The sequence below is a fragment of the Opisthorchis viverrini genome (assembly GCF_000715545.1).
Source record: "Opisthorchis viverrini unplaced genomic scaffold opera_v5_46, whole genome shotgun sequence".
NCBI lineage: Eukaryota > Metazoa > Platyhelminthes > Trematoda > Opisthorchiida > Opisthorchiidae > Opisthorchis > Opisthorchis viverrini.
In genome coordinates this window covers 2002414-2022304 of record NW_008751703.1, presented here as the reverse complement: position 1 = coordinate 2022304, position 19891 = coordinate 2002414, and the positions used below count along the sequence as shown (strand labels likewise).

The window sequence follows — 19891 nt, the reverse complement described above, 5'->3', positions numbered from 1 at the left end:
GGTAAAAGGACCACGAAAAAGCGTAATAACATGTGAACAAGTTACATGATATTTGTCTTAGATCTATGCGTCCATCAATCTTATTTGTGTAATAGTTTACGGCAAGAATAAACTTATAGTCACATTTTAACGAAAATATAGGTGTCCTGACTAAATTATCAGTAACATGTGCTCTCACATCTGTTCAACGCACGCTGTCTCTGGTGTGTGTGTCAGTATGCAGCTCATGTTCATGCACTATTCTGCTAACTACTTATTAACCGGTAAAGCACGCTTAGTGCACTGTGGGGTGTATAAAAACTTCCTACGGTTTAAGTTCAAGCTTTCAGAGGCACTTAGAATGCTCAGAAAACGTTCTCACACTTGACAACTACGCATCATCTTGAACAGGGCATTTCCCAAGCTTTAGTGAATCACGCACAGTAAACTGCAGCCTACTATGTGCTTGGTGTCTTGTTATTGCGTTGCGATTTTATACAGGCTTTTCAGGTTATTGGAGCATGATGTCATAATGCCACTGAAGCTTTTCAAGGACACCAGTAGGAAAATAACTAAATTTCATTGCGTTTTAGGCTGTTGCAATTTTGTTCTTGGATGTGAAAACCTAAGCGCAGCTTTTGATGTGCGAGTGAGCCTAATCGTTGCTTCGATATCGAAAATTGAACATGACAAGGCACTTTCATCCAAATACCAAAGCTGGAAAAATCCCAACCAGAGGTCATCTAACACGTATTGTTTTGCAGGCAAGAATCTTTTATCTTGAAAGTAGAAGAAGATGCAACGTACTCATACATGGCCATTTTCATAACAACCTATCGTTACATACTTCTTGGAGTCTGATCAGGAAATTTTTAGCTGTCGAACAAAATATGAATGTAGATCAATATATCTATCCTGTCTTCCTTCATAACAGATAACATTGTGGACTTAGCTAATCTCAAGAGCTTTATCTGCATCCGGATGAAATAATCTCGTCCGGTAATTGTGATTTCTTGGATGATTATCACAGTTCGTCTTGAAAAATGGTACCATCTATTGAGAAGGGTTCTTCACTGAATGAAGTAGCGCAGTCTTTTCAGACATCATGTAAAATTCTGCAACTGGACCAAAGTTTCATTCTTGATAGGGGAAGCCCCACAGCAAAGGTAAGTTGTGGACACAGGCAGTTTTATTAACATTTCTGACGGATAACTCCGAGGTACGGGCAAACTGAAGTTCCTTCCGGTTTTCACATTATCGATTTTTTTTTCACCATATTGCAGTACATGCTAATTTCCTTAATAAAGTTAGCCAGCTTAGTATACTAAGCCGACTGTGAACGATGTGTAATGCGCTATCCCGCCTGTGACAATACAAAGTTGTCCACAGCCTGCACAGCCTGCTGTGCAGTCGCATCTTTTGGCGCTCCGACTCCGATACGGTTTTCTCGGATCTATTTTGTCCTACAACGCTCACCGACATACCATTCGATTTCTCTTTGGGAGATCTATTGGAATATACCATCTATATTCATCTGTGAAAATTTTTCACGGTGTTCACGACTAACGGATTTACAACGTACGCGGCCTCCACATCCACGCGTACAAGTATACCCAGTTTTATTGGCCGTTATCCCGTTTCTACACTAGAAGAAAGCTGACGACGAGTTCTATCTAGTGCAGCAAATTTCACTAAGATCGGTGAAGTATTACGCCAGCTACCAGCTTTCATACATCCGCCGAAATTCGTCCTACGTGCTACCCCACTTGCCCTGCCAGTGTCGAAACCGCACACACGATCCGCTCACCCGATGCAGGCGACCAGGCCGACAAAGAACCGCAAAGCGTCCACACCCACGCATACGTCGAACCAACCGACCAACACGTGCAAACGCGCAACGCGATCCGCTGCGCACACAAAGAACACGGCCGTGCCAAACCCGACCGAGACCTTGACTCATCCAATCATGGAACAATCACCTCACGGTCATTGCGCTGTTTGCCAAGGCCCGGTAAGTCGAGACACCACCGTAGTTAATTGTGCATTTTGCAAATTACTGGTGCATGCGCGTTGTGACAATACCCTGACTGATCTGAGCGCTCAGATGATTAATGACCCAAAGCATCCATCTATCTGTTATCGATGCACTATGTGTAGAGCCTCCAATGTCGATACTGGCCAAGTAGATATACCGACCACTATGGGCTTTAGAGCAAACAGAGAGACGGAGGATAAAATATCCCATTTGGAAAAACAAATACAAGAACTCAGAGAGCTTCTGCTGCCCCTAGTTAACCAGACAACTGATGTAAAATCAGCGAAGGCATCTAGGTCAATGGCAGACGCTGCTTGCACTCCGAGGACTGTTGAGGAAACCAGACCAAACAGCACCAAGACAAAAAAGACGAATGTTACTGAACCTGAGCCAGCGGAACTCAACAGTATACACAAGAACATGGGAATTGTCGGTTGCCCCGCATCGAAGGTTACCGACCATACTAGGAAACTGAAACCGAAACCTAAACTAAGCGTAATATGCACTAATATCAAGGAGCCAAGCGACTCACTATTATCGGCTAAGCATAAGCACGATATGGAAGAATGGTTAAAGCTGTGCAATCGAATACAGCTTGATCCCATCGAACCAGTCTCGCTGACTCGCCTGAGCCGACCGCCGAAATCGCATCATCAAGACAAACCCAGACTTCTCAGAGTAACTGTTAAGACAGAAAAAGAATTAGAAAATATACTGTTGTCAGCATTTCGACTCCAGAGCGATTCGGAAAATAGCGCGCGAGTTCATGCTGACGTACCATGGACAGAACGATCTCGTAATGTCGAAAATCAAGCGACTAATAATCGTGCTGATGATCGGAGCTTGATCATTCTGGGTGTCCCTGAGATTGACGATGCCTCCGATAAAACGGCACGCATTTCACATGACGTTCTACAGTGGAAGTTTCTGAGTAGTACGCTCGAAACGGAAGAGGTGGCAGTAGTTGATGCTTTCAGAATTCCTAAATCGGAAAAATACATGGGAAACGGCCCTAGACCCTTAAAGCTGACATTTCTTCGTGCCGAAATGGCCAACTTGGTGAAAGCTCAGTGGCGAAGGCACCGTAATTTGCTTCCGAGGGAACTGAGAATAAGCTCACCTAAACGCTCAAACGCATCTGCTGATACGATTCGGACTGGCGAAATAGGAACTATTCAAACGCAAACGATCACTGATGAATACCAACAAACCACGGTTGGTATTCAGACTATGATGGAAAAATTGGGGTCAAAAAACGATTTACCAAAAAACGAATCACTGCTGGCTCCCCGGGAGTCGTGCGTTGCAGCACAGCAGAATTAACCACAACGACTAGCCTTAAGTGCCTCTATACAAATACCCAATGTCTGCCCAGTAAAGTGGCAGAATTAAACGCCTTTTGCGACCAATACAAACCTCACTTGGTGGCAGTGACTGAGACTTGGTTGCAAGCGGAAATATCGGACAAGGAAATCGAAATTACAAACATGAGTGTTATACGACACGATCGAGCCACCCATGGCGGTGGAGTTGCACTATATTATGACAGTAGTCTTCAATGTGCTGAAATACCTGACGCTAATCTCATCCTTGAAGATACCCTCTGGTGTATGCTGAAGTCAAACAAGATAGATGCGTGCATTATTGGTGTCATTTACCGCTCTCCAACCGCAATGGACACTCACACATTCAGTATATGTGACCGAATCCGTCGCGTATGCTCTTACTACTCCATTCCCATTCTCATTATGGGTGATTTCAATTTTCCCCAGCTTTTCGTCGCTTCATACTCGCTCAACTCAGTTGAAGCACACTTTCAGGAGCTGTTAGATTTGGTACCTTTATTCAACCATGTTAACGAATGTACGAGGTTTCGTGGAACAGATCAACCTTCGTTACTTGACCTTATACTAACTAGTGAGCCATTTATGGTTGAACAAATCATATATAGACCACCACTGGGAAAGAGCGACCATCTCGTGCTCTTGTTCGATTTCACTTGCTCCTCCGTACGTTTAAGCGACCCACATAAATATGTTCTGAAGACCAATTTTCGGGAGATAATCTCAGCCTTCCAGGACCTAAATATGCTGGATGACGAACACGAAAATACTAATAGGCGATGGAAATCATTCATAGCCCAGCTGCAGACCTTGATTGCAGACAATTCGACAGAGGTGCCTCGAGCCACCTGCGTACAGATGTTCACAGTGAGGAGTCGAACAAGAAAATGGATTACAGAACGTAACATCGCTTGGTTTCAATATAAAACGAACCGGACCGACGAACACTGGGAGTCGTACCGAAAGTTGCGGAATAAAGTCACGTCACTAATCAAGGAAGACAAACTACAACAGCAATTCAAATTGATGACTAGGATGGAGAAAAACCCCAAACTATTGTATCAATTCGTGAATGCGCAGGCTAAAGTTAAACCAGGTATATCTGCCATAAAGACAGAATCGGGAATGACTGCAAATGCGTTTGAAACAGCTAATGCCCTTGCCACATTTTATGCTTCCGTGTTTTCTCCTGAAGATACCCGCGCTCCTATACAAACTGTGGAGGTACTAACGGACGAAACTTTATCGGACGTGCATATTGATCGGGCTAACATTGTCAAACACCTTCGCGGCTTACAGGTACACACTTCACCTGGTGGGGATGGCGTTACACCACTGCTTCTGCGCCACTGCGCTGAACCACTTAGCTATCCTCTGGCTAAACTGTTCGCTAGTTCTCTGGAAGAAGGGTTGGTACCAGAGGATTGGAAATGCGGGATAATAGCCCCCATATTCAAAGGAGGTATCAGAACGTGTGCATCTAACTACAGACCTGTCACTCTTCTCCCAGTAATATCAAAAGTAATGGAACGAATTATAGCAGAAGCCCTGAAATCGCACCTTGAAATTCACTCCTTGTTGAGCGATAAACAACACGGATTTCGACAGAATCGTTCTTGTTTATCCAATCTCCTCGTGACACTCGATGACTGGACACGAGCAGTCGATGCGGGAGTTACTGTACATGCCTGTTACTTGGATATATCCAAAGCCTTTGATCGAGTCGATCACAGTATCCTTCTTCGGAAACTTGAAATGTATGGCGTGACGGGAAATCTGTTGAGCTGGCTGAAAGACTATTTGAGTGACCGTTCGGTCCAAGTTCGTGTCGATGGAGCGTTTTCCGATAAAATTGCCGCCACAAGTGGTGTCCCTCAGGGTTCGGTTCTTGGTCCAATTTTGTTCCTGGTATACATGAATGACCTGCCGAAACTTCTGCAGTGCAAAACCGTACTTTTTGCTGATGACATAAAAATCTGGTCTGAAATTCATGGAAAGGCTGATTGTGATGCGCTACAGCAAGATCTGCAAAGAATCGACGAATGGTCCATCCAAAACCGGCTGCCGCTGAATTTCCAGAAATGCAAACTCATAAATCTGGGGAAGAGCTACCACTTCCCATACAAACTGGGATCCAATGAACTGGAATGGGTGGCTGAGGAAAAAGACCTCGGCGTCTGGATTTCTAGCAACCTGAAGCCGAGTAAACACTGTCTATCAGTATATCGCAAGACCTCGGCACTGCTCGGGATGCTTAGGAGAATATTTTATCGTTTTACGCCTGAAATTCTCCCTATTATCATGAACACATATCTCCGGCCGACAATGGAATACGCGATCCAAGCCTGGTCTCCATGGCTGCAAAAGGATACACAACTGCTAGAGCGTATCTACCACCGCGCGACCAAGCTGGTCATTGGCCTCCGAAACGTTCCCTACAGTGAAAGGCTACGTAAACTCGATTTGTTTGATTTAACTTATCGGCGTATACGAGGAGACCTCATCCTGATGTTCAAGATAATAAACACCCCTAATCACCCTTTAAAACATTTGTTCACAGTTAATTTGGCCCGACAGACCCGACGGAATCCATTGGCCGTTGACATTCCATGTTCCCGCATTAACTGTCGGCGCTACTTTTTTTCAGTCCGCGTATCCCTCACGTGGAACAAACTACCAACATCTGTTGTGGATTGTGGTAACCTCGAGACTTTCAAACATTCGCTTGACGAATACATAAGATCTCACCCAACTTCCCTCATCAACATTTGAGATGCAGATTACAAAAAATAGAACATATATGTCATATCATTCCGTTTATCTGTATACATACACACACACCAATATCCTTTGGTCATTGTAAAGTAAAATGCTTTTTAGACCAATATAACCTTGATTTACCTTGATTTACCTTGATTTAACATCCGGCAGTCCCCAAGTTTTTTATATGTAGTGACTCATGAAAGAAGCCAACCTTTGATGGCTTGAGAGAAAAGCTATCAAACTCATAAGAAAACTTTTGACCCATTTGCACCATTTGCAAGTACCTGTATGGGTGTGCCTGCATGTTGCAGGGACGTTACAAGGTAGTATGGTACGGTTATATCTATGCTTGGACGATTCAAGCCTGAAGGATAGGAAATATCTGCAAAGATATGACAACCCGGAAATTTCAGATTCTGAGGGTTTTCCTTCAAGTTTCCAAAGTTATTGCCTTTTGGATTATATGATCAATTTTCTGCGGGTTTCATCATGGTTATTTGTTATAATAGCACTTTTAGGGTTTAGTTTTGAAGACAACACGTCTTTTGTCAAATTACCGGTTCGTTCAGTTCTATCTAAGATTTACTTCCGTTGGTTCTTACATTTTCACGTTAGAAATATTCTTAGATCTATGTATCGGTAGACTTCCTGGGACTACCCAAAGAATATCTAAGTCGTCTCAACTAAATTCGAAAAATGACTTTATATCTCCTTAGGTTGTTCTGTAAGAATATTCGAGTTTAATGCTTGAGATTAAAACCTCTTGTGGTGCACCTTAACTTGAAATCAAGATATGTTTATATATTTACCAAAATCCCTACTGGTTCATATTTAGAATTTTACCGAGAGATCTCACATCGCAGCTTGAATAAGGTTTAGTAATAACTTACGGTTTTTGGAGCATGCTAACACTAATGCATCTTATGTTTTTAGAGCTTGTTTAGAATCACGTTTCTGCTGCTCTCATTTGAGTATAGTTTTGGCAACATAGCAGGAAACCAAGCCGACATAAGGCAAAAGGAGCCAACGGAATCGTCACACAGGCACCCTTGCCATATCGTACTCGGGCAACAGTACAGCCATTACTCGAATGTCTGTTAATCCTGGATCTCCCCATCGTTCAAGTGGGTTAACCGGTCACGGTTAGATAGCTTTGGTATTTTGTACGTAACCGTATCGAATAGATTGAAACGATTGATTAAATTGTGTGTTACAATCGTCAACGGTATGCACCAAGGCCATGACTTAACAGTGCGTTTTCTGACCCGGCTATTTAGCAGAGACCTCCAGCGAACCTGGATTATTGCTTTAGCCCGTGTATGAATGTGCACTTGTCAGTGGCAAAAACCAATATTGGTGTTTGGTGACTGTCTTATATTAGCTCAGTGAAATGAATGAGTAGTGAGGCCAAGTATCAACATATTCACCGTCAGCGCGATTTTTCCGTCGTGATGGATAGAGAAAGCCCATCTATCTTGCATAATCAAACAAACCTTTCCAGGCTATCGTAAACCCTCAAATCTTGCCATCAAACGGGTGTACAGGTTACACCGTCATCAAACAGAATGAGTGGGACCAGAGAGATATCATCTTCTCGGGGTTTACACTATTGTGGTTGAGTTGAGAACCCTATGAATGGACAAACAAATCGTAGAATATCCCGGTTTCAGTGTACGTAAAATACATTTATGGGCACTGGTGATTACCTTTAGTAAAGCTCACCTGAGATTTGAGTGAGAATACCGCATACATTTTCCATGGAATTTTATTTATTTGCATCCCAGGCCGCCTGCACACCTGTGGGCGCGGTATTTACGTGCAGATCAAAAATGCCTAACTAATTTGCCCTTGGGGAGGGGGGGGGTGGTGGTAAAATATTGCTTCACAAATCGCATGGGTGTCAGCTGCCTATCAGTTGCAGCCGTACGTCTTTAGCACTGATTTTTGCGCGCATACGTGTCTAGCACGCGCTGAGTTCAACCGAAAGCGAACACGCTCATATCAGTCCTAACTGAACGTAAGCATTTTGCAAAGCAGTTATCAAAACCATTTGGCACCTTGGCACTAAACTCACCGTTAACCACCGTATGTTTAAACAAGTTTATTTTCATATCATTTTTACCAACCTGGTTTCGAGTGGAACGGGTTCCTTGTCATCCACAACCTCTTCTGTCGCCATTTTGCTTGCGGCGTCCAGCCCGAACGCGATAACGTCCGCCGCTCCTGAAGTGCCCTATAAAAATATTCGTACGTGTTTGTTCCGATATGGAATCAACTGAGGGGTTTATCACCGCTGTTTCTGCGCAAAAACTAAGAGACTGATCAGTGTGTAAAATGGAAAGCTACAGACAACAAACATCGCCTCCGTCAACTTTGGCATTCAAAAAACGCTTATTGGCCACGAAAGTAGTGCAGATTCATTCACACAGGACATACTTCTTCGATAAATTTAGTTATGTTATTTGACTGATTTGGTAAACTTTTTGAAGCCGTGGGAGATTTTCAGGTGGCCAAGTTCGTCCTATAAGAGACATTCGACGAACAGGTGATTGCGCTGTATTGCCAGCTAGAAAATGTATATATATATATGTATATATAAATATATATATATATATTCTAGCCAAGCAATGAATTCTAATGGGATCGTAAGTATTAAGTGAACGAAATCTACTTCGGAATTTTAGGAAACGGATTAAATCATGTAGAAAATGTCGTTTATATATATAAAAAGTTATATATATCGCATATATAAAATAATCGTTCTGCTGTAACAACTTTTCGGTGTCTAGCTGCCATGTTACCCAAAAAAAGCCCGAGGGCTAGGATACTGCCAGGTTGCCCAAGCCTAGAGAGGGTAAGTTGAGAGGAAGAGGTCGGGTTTGACTCACAGACCTTCCGGTCCTTAAATTCGCGTTCTGACCACTTGAGCCGCCTCGTCTCCTAAACCATGTATGATAAACCAAAAGTTCAGAGGCGTGATAGTGAATTGGATCAAATTTTTGTCGCAAATGTGGGATGTGCAGAAGCATAGAAACGCCAAAAGCACGTCATTTGATGCTACCTGCGTGACTTTTTTTGTGTGTGCAGTGTATAGAGCTTGAAATTCAACAATTCAGAGCTTGAAATTCTGCTTACTTCACTAGGTTCATCGCTATTCTGGAAGTCGCATAAGCTGTTTTTTCATATGAACTAAGTAATCTCCTTTGCATCCGCAATTTAGGTGGTGTTTGGAGCAGAGCGACATTCTCAGACCAATATGCACACACGTGTTGACCTACAGAACGGTGTACAAAGCTGGATTACTCAGGTTGTTTACGTCTTCTTAACGCTTATGATTACTTTTCATGGAATCAAGCGCCAAAGTTCTCTAAATGATAGGATTGTACTCACAAAGTAACCGACTACGTTTTTCTCAAATCACACAGATGCCCGTTAGGAATATGGAGGACATTAACTTATCAGGCATTCCGGAAAGCAAAGAAAGAGCTTGATGACTACACATTCCATTCGACCGATTTGTTCAGAGTTGTGTATAAAGTTCAAGTGCAGTTGTGTAATGAAAAGTATCCTTCTTTTTATCCAGGTTGACGGAGCATCCATCAGATAAGCTGTAGTCCCAGCTGCTTCTCTCCAACTCTGGGAGTTTTACTTCGTTCATACTACGGGTGCATTATGAACGTATTCTCACTGTGAACTGCTATGGATGCCATGGGTTTTCCAATCAATAATCGATACATTTTGGTGATTTTCTCTTCTTCATACTGCCTTGAAAAATGTCCACTGATGGAAACAAAAACACTCATCCCACACGTTGCTTAGCATATTATACAGTGACACTTGAGGTTGCTTTGATTTCCTTGCTCCTATCGCACCCGGTCCGTACTATCAACCGATGTGATCTAATTGCACAAGCTACTGTAAACAGCATCCCGTGTGGACCCAGGAGACCATCCTGGGTTCTTTCTAGTCATAGAAATATGCTTTACAATATGAATCTGTGCAATCGCTTATGAAAATTGCTAAGATATACTGTGAAATCTTATGCGCAAACTCAGTTCACTGATCGCTAGACTAGTGAAAGAGGTTCTATAGAGATGAGACATCAGTTTAAGGTAGCGTACAAAACTTGTCACACTGGTTTATAACAGGAGGAGCGGAAGGTCGTGTCACCGAAAACAAGCCAATAGGAAGACAGTTGCTCGAAACGCAACATCCTAAGTTTGACTCTGTGTCTTGTACTTGGTGCCATGTCCAACCATTCGTCAACAAAATGACTTGCAGTGCTTCAACACTAAGTAAGTGACTCCGCTGGTAGGTATTTTGCATTGTGGTATTTTGTCGAGTGTCTCGTACTGGCACGTTAGTTGGTGCCAAAATTACCAATAGACGTGGCCGTATGAATCCTTCAGATTTCAAAATTGAGAGAGTTGATTGATAAAATTTGTTTACATATTTGTTTTTGTATTAGGCATCATGCGTATTAGAATGCCTCAAACATGGGGCACTAATACAGTTAGATGTAATCCATTTGAGCCCCTGAGCTTAGCTCGTGAGATGATACATCATACAAAAGTGAACTAGAATTCCATAAACACATCCTGTCACATTGATTGGGTGTCTAGCCTCAGTATTTAAATAAAAATAAAATATAAAATAAGAATATAAAATATAAATAAATGAAAATAGCTTTTTAGGGGCACTAATACAGTTAGATGTAATCCATTTGAGCCCCTGAGCTTAGCTCGTGAGATGATACATCATACAAAAGTGAACTAGAATTCCATAAACACATCCTGTCACATTGATTGGGTGTCTAGCCTCAGTATTTAAATAAAAATAAAATATAAAATAAGAATATAAAATATAAATAAATGAAAATTAGCTTTTTATATTGGGGCTAAACAGCCAATCAACGTGACAGGACGTGTTTATGAAATTCTAGTTCACTTTTGAATAATGAGTATGATCTCAAATATATGAGCTTGAAATTATCGAAAAACATGATAACCTCGCGGCGTATTTTAAAGAGTAAATACAAAGCGCGTGACCGAAACTATTGCAGATTAAGTAAAAAGTCTCTCTACGATTCACAGGCCAACATTCCTTGAACACATAAGTCTAGATAGCGGTTACGTGTGTGCTTTTCTAATCGTTCGAAGTAAAACTTTAACAATACCGCCAAAGTACTGGAACATGACACGTCATAACAGCCAGTTAATTCATGCAGCCAGGTTGTATGAACTGCTTGAACCACGCTGAGGAAAATTACGTTAACAAGTCACTCATATTATCACCTACTTTGGTCACAACAATTGGACATCGGTTCTGGATAACTGAGCAATAGACCTGTCGGACCGTGAAGCGATCGCCTCCAACCACGAGACCGCACATTGGCACCAATATGTCTTCTTCCCCGCCAACCGATTTTCCAGTCTTCTGAAGTTTACCACTCAGATCTAACAGGCTCTTTTCACCAGCTTGTTTCGCCCCTGAAGCCGCTTGACCCGGAGCAGTCTGTTCATTTCCTGGCTTTTGGGTCCCAGATGTAGTGGATGATCCCCCCGTAGCCTTCGACCCTTTGTTTACCGATGTGGAACTTTGCTGCCCTGCTGGCCCACTTGCGCTGCCCTCTCTTTGTAACGTAACGTTGGACTGATTTGTGACGTTGCTTCCTGTCTGTGAAGAACTTTGTGTTGCCTGCAGATGTGTACTTGATGTGATCCCTCCAGACTGAGTTGTCGCAGCCCCCGCTCCTCCAGCCCCACTTTGGTCAAGGGCAATTTTGGCTCCACTCCACTGGGAAATACACCTTTCAAACCGGGCTCTGCATTCCGCCTCTTTCCCCTTGGCCTGATCTGAAACTCCACTGTCCACAAGAACGAAGTAATTGTGATTTGGGTCAAGAGCACGTTCTTCAATATCCGTCCGTACTGTCTTTTTCTCCCCGTCATGTGTTGGCTCGTTCAAGGCAATAACGCTGTCTTCTTGTTCTTCATCATCTTCCTCGGACTGATAAACTGCTGTCCCCTAAGAAAAGTGTGGGGTAGATAAGTGTAAGATACTGACCTGGAAACGCCGAAACTTTAAAAACGAAAGGTGCAAAGCAGTGTGTAATAATGCGCTCATAATATACACACGGCTTTCTTGCGTCTGATTCATGAGCATTAATGATAAAAGCAATAATAATAATATGGGCAATACAGAATTCGTCATAACAGAATACTTATATTTAATTTATGGGTAGTGTTCGCTTAGAGTGTAGAGAGACCTTAACGAGTACGTTGTTTAAAAATCCCAATCAACTATTAGGAATTTTAAGGTGATTTTATTCCATTGGTTTTTGCTAAATGACCTAATATACAAAAGCACGCTGAACAAAAACGAGTCATTTATGGTTGTTACCAAATAGGATATCGTTTAGTTTAAAAAAATCACGACGCCCAGTGTGGCATCAAATACTTTTATCTGTGAATCTGAGGGCGAAAAAACAGAGATAAGAGGTTAGTAAGGGTCCTCATTCAAAGCGTTTTGCTTGGAAACTTGATCACAGTGCAGCAGTGGTGGGTTTGAGATCACTCTGTTGTCCGAATTTTAAGGAATAAATTACCGGTGGTTCCAGTCTTTAAAATTGGGGGTCGGACCTCCATTCATTGACCAACTTAGCAGAGGAGATTGTGTGGATGATGCATGAGCCTCCCCTAGTACAGCCCAATGGCTTACTGAGGCACGCAAACAGCCGCACAGCAATATCATTGAGTGTCTTGGCTACTGTCGCTGATGATAATGACGCTGATGATGATGGTAATGGTGATGATGATGACATAAAGAACGGCACAACGAAATTACGTCGTCATACTCCATCACTCTTAAGAACACTTGGTTGCAACAGACTGCTCTGATTAGCTTGTATCTGGTTTATCTACCGTGACCATGACTGTGGATTATAGCGAAATTCAACACATAAGATATTTAATTGTTTGTGATTTAGGCTTGGTATAATTCCAGCTGGATAATCTCCTAAATGGAAAAGCCCATGTCACTTGAACTTTTCAGTCTCAGGTGAGAAGAACTGGCTTCGAGATTTTCAACTCAAAATAATAGATGAGAACTAGAAACCGCATTAGTAAACATTCACAAAAGTGTGACAAAACTATAAGTCAGACACGATCTGACCCTTACCTCGTGAAGAGCTGCCTCCAGCAATTCGTTTTTCATGACACAGTCCCAGCTTGCTACACCAAAAGCCATCATGCGATTTCCACCGTAAGCATCCGTGTAGTCGCGAACAGCTTCACCGGTAAGTTTCATGATACCCAAGTGAAAACCACCGGTGACAATCCAGCAACCTTGCCGCGAACAAAGGAAAGTGAAAATACCAGGATATCATTTTACTCTCTTCGAAAGCATATTTGAAGATTTGTGTTTATCCTGTTCATCAGTATTAAAATTTGATGATAGTATAGGGGGATGCTCAAATTTCATTCAAGTCTCCTTTACACAAGTGAAGTAAGTGTGGACTATAGAGCCTGTAAACCTGTTCCAACTCTTTGGGACTCGACAGCAGGGCGCACCTCACACTCTAATGGAGACAGGAACTTGCTATATCCAGAACAAATCACAGTTTGACCACCGGTGGCTGATCAGCGGTTTGATTAACTCGTTCGTGGATGAGGAATCGCACCCTTTCCTTCGGCCACGTAGCTCACATCACGTTGTCAATTACTGATTGGCTCCTTGGAGAGTGGTATCTGGACTACAGTTTGGAAATTTCGCCTGACCATCATCAATATGTATTGAATCTGCCTAGAAAGGAGAAAGCCTCACAGATTGAGTCCCCATTGGAGAAGTCACCACTCAAAAGCCGAGTCAATGTGTGACCATGTGATTTGAATTACATGATCGAAGGATGGTTGACGATATGTCCTACCGAAGTCCGCTGATCAGCTACTGGTGAACACAGTAAATTAGGCAGAAGGCGACAATTTCGAATCTACTTAGAAGCACTGAGATTTACAGTGCTCACAAAAGTGAAACAGCTGTACTCTGCTTCTCGGCTTTTCAGCATAGACTAACTTCACTTAGGGATGACTTCTTGGTTACGATAGAGCAACATGTTGACTTCCATATATGAAAGTGTAAGGGAATGCTCCGAAACTATGGTTTCAATCCAATCAAGTCCAGTTCCAGAAAAATACTGTTCTTCCCTTAGACAATATTCCAAAAAGTGATGACGTAATTAGCAACAAATGCAGTCAGTATTTTGACAATTTCCTAGGAAGCCCTTCATCAGGTTTTTAACTTAAATCAACGAAATTAATCTTGATTTACTGAATCGAACCCCGGATTCTACAAATCTGGGTAATTTCAACTTTATTCGCAATAGCCTCCCTGTCAATCAGGTATTTGGTCGCTACGTCGTAGTGACTGACCTTTTCAGTGTAAAATACAAATATATATGAGTATTTTCATCGCTACCGTTTAGTAACTTCCTGGTTGCTAGAGTGAATAGGCTTGTTTACAGCAAAAGGTATAATTTCTTCGTGAGATTTGAGCTGACTTACTGCGCCAAAATTTTACTTGGAATGGATAAGCCACAAAGTATTCACACTTCTCACAAAATTCGAAGGAGAACATTGTCTGCTTCTCACGTCTTCGGTCATTCAAATTCAGGTAACATGTAGCTAATTCACACCTCAGTTACCGTATGTTGATAAGGGACCAAATGATCACTGAAATCGAGCACTGTACAGGAAGAACTGACTGGCTCAAAGTTCCCATAATCTAGATGTGGCGTCAATCTTAAGAAATAACCGGATAGGGGGTGCAGGATTAACATATTCCGAAGGGAAATCTAATTCTCTTGTATTAGTCATTGAACTATGCTACCCAAGAAGCCAAAAGTCAGTGCCTTTCAAAAACAGCGCAGCACAACGCAGACAAAAATTGAATAGAGATGAAAGGTAAAGGATGGTGGCGCAGAAAAACGCACCACTTTCAGCAGCTTTCCACAGTCCTTTCTTGAAAATCATTTTCAGTTTTCTTTTCTTTTCGAAATCAGTCCCGAACACCGTTATGATTAGCGTTGGAGGTTTCAAACCCCATTTGCGTTTGAGCAGATCCCTGATAACCGTGTCATTCGTGGAACTATCCAATTTACAGAACTGCAATAGAGGAAGTGAAAAGATGTTACTGAATCAATAGCAATAATAAAAAAGCTCAGTGCCGGTTGAGTTTCCGTAGGTTATTGGAACTGAACTCAATTCGATCCTATAGAAGTATGACCACTTTTACTTAAGATAAACATGAATCCATCAGTTTCTTGATTTCAGTTTAACACTCGTTCATTTTTATGTATTTTACCTTCGATGATCGTTTTCATAGTCTCTGCAAAAGTGATCTGTGGGTATGCAGTGGCCCCGTTCGCGGGAGGAAGTCCACTAATTACACTAATACTCATGAGTTAAAGTGTTTCATTTTCTCCTGTTTTCATCGCAATTATGCGGGCTGATTCCTTTCAAAAACCGTAGTAGCCTCTTATGCCCAAACACATTTCGACTAACCCGTTCTCTGTTCCGCCGCTACTTCATACCGACTTCTGGCTGACTGACTTCATTTCTTTATGAGATTGACTCGGTAATCTGACGCATCTTTGACTGCTTGTCCATGTCTGTTCAGCAGACGGGCATGTTCAGAAATATCGTCTTCTACTTATTAGCGGTTGTACTCCAGCAGTGAAGTAAAAACCTAAGTACCTTTGTATTCCCACACAAAAGACAGGACGGAATATGATTATGTTCTCTCCAAATAACATGAGGTATTTCGAGTCAAAGATTTCACACCTCATATTTTCACTCAATTTACGAATGGTCGTCGAGCTTCTGGCAGCGCTGCTATTGATTTTTTGTTTTCTTGTGTTGCAGGCTATATGTTTAACCTTCCGTACTTCAGCTGAAGAGCCCCAGTTTCTTTGTGATCAGCATGAACCGTAGTTCAACCCATCAAACTGTATACAAATGTCATGCCGTCCGTTTTTATCCCGTGACAGAGAAGCAGCGCAAGACGAAGTTCCACAGTCGACATTCGTAAGCATTTTTTCATCTAGATTTTACTAAACGCCGTACAGCGAACAAGTTTAGTAAAATTTCGGAAAACCTTGTTATAAATAGTCAAAATGCATTGACGTACGTGTCTCTAGAGCAATATCCTCATAGACCATCATGTTTGAAAGTTCTCCAGTCTCCTACTTCTGTCTGTCTGTCTGTCTGTCTGTCTGTCTGTCTGTCTGTCTGTCTGTCTGTCTGTCTGTCTGTCTGTCTGTCTGTCTGTCTGTCTGTCTGTCTGTCTGTCTGTCTGTCTGTCTGTCTGTCTGTCTGTCTGTCTGTCTGTCTGTCTGTCTGTCTGTCTGTCTGTCTGTCTGTCTGTCTGTCTGTCTGTCTGTCTGTCTGTCTGTCTGTCTGTCTGTCTGTCTGTCTGTCTGTCTGTCTGTCTGTCTGTCTGTCTGTCTGTCTGTCTGTCTGTCTGTCTGTCTGTCTGTCTGTCTGTCTGTCTGTCTGTCTGTCTGTCTGTCTGTCTGTCTGTCTGTCTGTCTGTCTGTCTGTCTGTCTGTCTGTCTGTCTGTCTGTCTGTCTGTCTGTCTGTCTGTCTGTCTGTCTGTCTGTCTGTCTGTCTGTCTGTCTGTCTGTCTGTCTGTCTGTCTGTCTGTCTGTCTGTCTGTCTGTCTGTCTGTCTGTCTGTCTGTCTGTCTGTCTGTCTGTCTGTCTGTCTGTCTGTCTGTCTGTCTGTCTGTCTGTCTGTCTGTCTGTCTGTCTGTCTGTCTGTCTGTCTGTCTGTCTGTCTGTCTGTCTGTCTGTCTGTCTGTCTGTCTGTCTGTCTGTCTGTCTGTCTGTCTGTCTGTCTGTCTGTCTGTCTGTCTGTCTGTCTGTCTGTCTGTCTGTCTGTCTGTCTGTCTGTCTGTCTGTCTGTCTGTCTGTCTGTCTGTCTGTCTGTCTGTCTGTCTGTCTGTCTGTCTGTCTACCTATCTTTCTATCTATCTATCTAATCTATCTCTCTGCCTATTTGTTTATCTATCTTATATATGACTTAATGTAAACATTATTATAGTGAACACTGTAAAAGATTTGATTAGTGAAGCAACGGTACTTCAATTTTTTTCGACAATCTCTGTCAGTTTTTTCCTCTGATATGCGATTATCTGTGTTGGTCCAAACATATTTCACTTTGATGATGTTACGAGTAAGAGAATTAACCAAATGGTGGAAAAGTGCTCACAGATGAGGATATTTTACTCTTCCGCAATATCAACCAGCATTTTAGTTTTGGCACGTACAATGCGCGGATGGTACAATAAATGGTGAACCGCACATTACTGGTAATGAATTTGTCGTAAATTTGCACGCTCTCTAATTTGCTTCACACTAATATTGATGTAAGGTCTGCTGTTGCTGATGCGATACATTTTATGCATTCCTGGATCATCGATGATCATACATCATTCATCACACAGTTCCGAGATGGATGACTACGGATTAGATAAAGCGTGGCAGTATATCCTCAGATAACACTTTAGTAAACATATTTCACCCAATGGTTGTTGATCAACTTATATAACACTGATGATAGATCAACTTTGTTGACATCGAAAGGTTATGACAAAATGCGGCCAACGTAGCACTAGTATATCAAATTGTGATTATCGTCAGTGTGTGCTGCAGTACTTTGTCGAAGTAGACGCCATGGGGATATATTTCATAGAAATGCTGTTGAACAAATGTTATGTTTAAGTATTCCGTTACTTTTCCAAAGTAACCGAAAATTCTGAATAATCTCTAATTGCATTTCTGCTCTTGAAGAGCATGTGATCACCTCAGTGGATCCGCCAGATTGCTAGATTAACGGAGATAAACTGGCCACTACTGAAAAAGTGGTGGATTTCGTGTGGCTAGCATTTCAGGGAGATAACTAAATTACTCCGAAATTGTAATCGTCTACTTCTTCAGACGGTATCTTTTTAAGTGCCAGACTATTCTGGATTACCGATAGCTAGTCGGGACAAGGTACATGGATACTGGCAGCTTTCTACTAGATTAGGAAATTCCCAGGACAAGAACGAGTTGGTCGGGCGTGTTTTCTTAATTGAAGCCTTTTCTCTTAGAAAGCAGAAACCTAGTATTGCAAGTTAGTCGCCTGGTTTCCACATAAATATGGTTGACGACAAACAAAATAAAGGAAGAGATACGTCTGAGCGGTCCCATTATTTCCTGTCTATTAAAAGTGAGTATCATCACCGCGCACGCTAGTTCATGAAAGCGAATATCATTTCCCGGTTCTAATGTTTCGTTGCACGCTTACGATGACGGCTCCCACGAAGCAAACCAGTACAACAATTGGTAACGTGAGTTAAAAATGGAGAATTTTCTAACACAAGCAGCTTAAAACGGGCAGATTGTTCTCAATTTGCTTCTTTCCCAGAATAGTTCCTCTGTTTCAGAAGATTTTGCTATCAAATCACAGCACCGTCCAGGATATGACTTACGTTAGCTTCTCCCTAAACACACCTACAGAAGACTGACAGCACCAGAAGTTCACAAAAGAATACAAATTCTACATTCGTAATCCTTCATAAGGATCCCCGGGAATAAGACGAGCAAGATTATTCGAATGAGGACAGCCACGTATCACACGTTACCATCACAGGCGGTTTGAAGTTAGGTCCCTCAATTTAGAGGAAGTGTCTGGGCCTTGGTTTGAGAAAAAGCAAAATCTTTAAACACTATTATGAGTTGTGGAAAATTGAGGTCTTCCGCTCCCGCTTTTTGTATGCCGTATTCAGCGACAAACCATTTAGTAGAGGGAAAACGTCTTGAAGAACCCCATAACTCGCAGCTTGAATATATCACGTTGTCCGTGTGACCAGGATAGTCTTCAATCAGAATCAATCACTAACCGCAGTGATTTTAACAGCAATCACCAAACGTAGACCAAACTGAGAGAATATGAAATCAAGCTTTTCCTTTGGGACTTATCACTCTTCTGAGGTATTACGTTCTAGATCATGGAGGTCGTCACGCACCGCTTTCTTGAACAGTATCTTTCTTTAGAAGTGTGACATCTAAGGTTTTGTATGCTGGTTTCTTTTGACAAAACAAAGAGATTAAGGCACGATAATATTTGCTCTTCGGCATAAGAGGTAGTATGTTTTGGACATGCAAGTGGTCTTTTTCACTGACCGCGAAACAGACGATTTGTATCATTGGACCAAAATTGTACGATGGTTCTCAGCCGAATTAACTACACATACTCCTCGGAGTAATGAATTTTCTGCATGAAACTTTCAAGTGATTTTATGTAGATTATCTCACTTAATGGAGGTTATTGTTGACATTCTGCTGTTGGGCCGAAAGCAATCGGACCTTCGGAAACGACGGGTCTGCTGGACACTTTGCTGCCGCAGACCATTGTTAGGTAACTTTCGTAGTGCGCCAGTCGCATAAAGCTGAAAAATGGGAGTTTACGCTTTCAGCCCCTTCAAGTTGGATGTGGAGTGATCACGAATTCGCGTATACAAGTTTATAGGTGTATCTGCAAATGGGATACAGACGTTTATGATAGTGAGCCTCCTTGGAAGAACTTTGCCTTTTTACAGTCATTCTCCGATGAATTTACTGGCTGAGGCTGAATCACTTTCAGAACTTTTGATTTATTTAATTAAACCTTGTAACGCTTAGAAATTTAGACGCATATGCCGTCATTCATCGGAATGCATTTGAAAACA

The 19891-nt window shown here is 42.1% G+C and overlaps 1 protein-coding gene across 1 annotated transcript in view; it reads right to left on the bottom strand.

Moving 5' to 3' along the window:
• The window catches only part of T265_03361 (hypothetical protein), a gene marked incomplete at both ends in the record, with an annotated part of 152748 nt that overhangs the window by 113415 nt on the left and 19442 nt on the right, over window positions 1-19891 (bottom strand). The window contains 4 exons of the mRNA XM_009167822.1: window positions 8247-8353; window positions 11419-12147; window positions 13300-13466; window positions 15110-15281. Of these exons, the coding sequence (XP_009166086.1) occupies window positions 8247-8353; window positions 11419-12147; window positions 13300-13466; window positions 15110-15281 (1175 nt within the window). The remainder of the gene's footprint in view (window positions 1-8246; window positions 8354-11418; window positions 12148-13299; window positions 13467-15109; window positions 15282-19891) is intronic.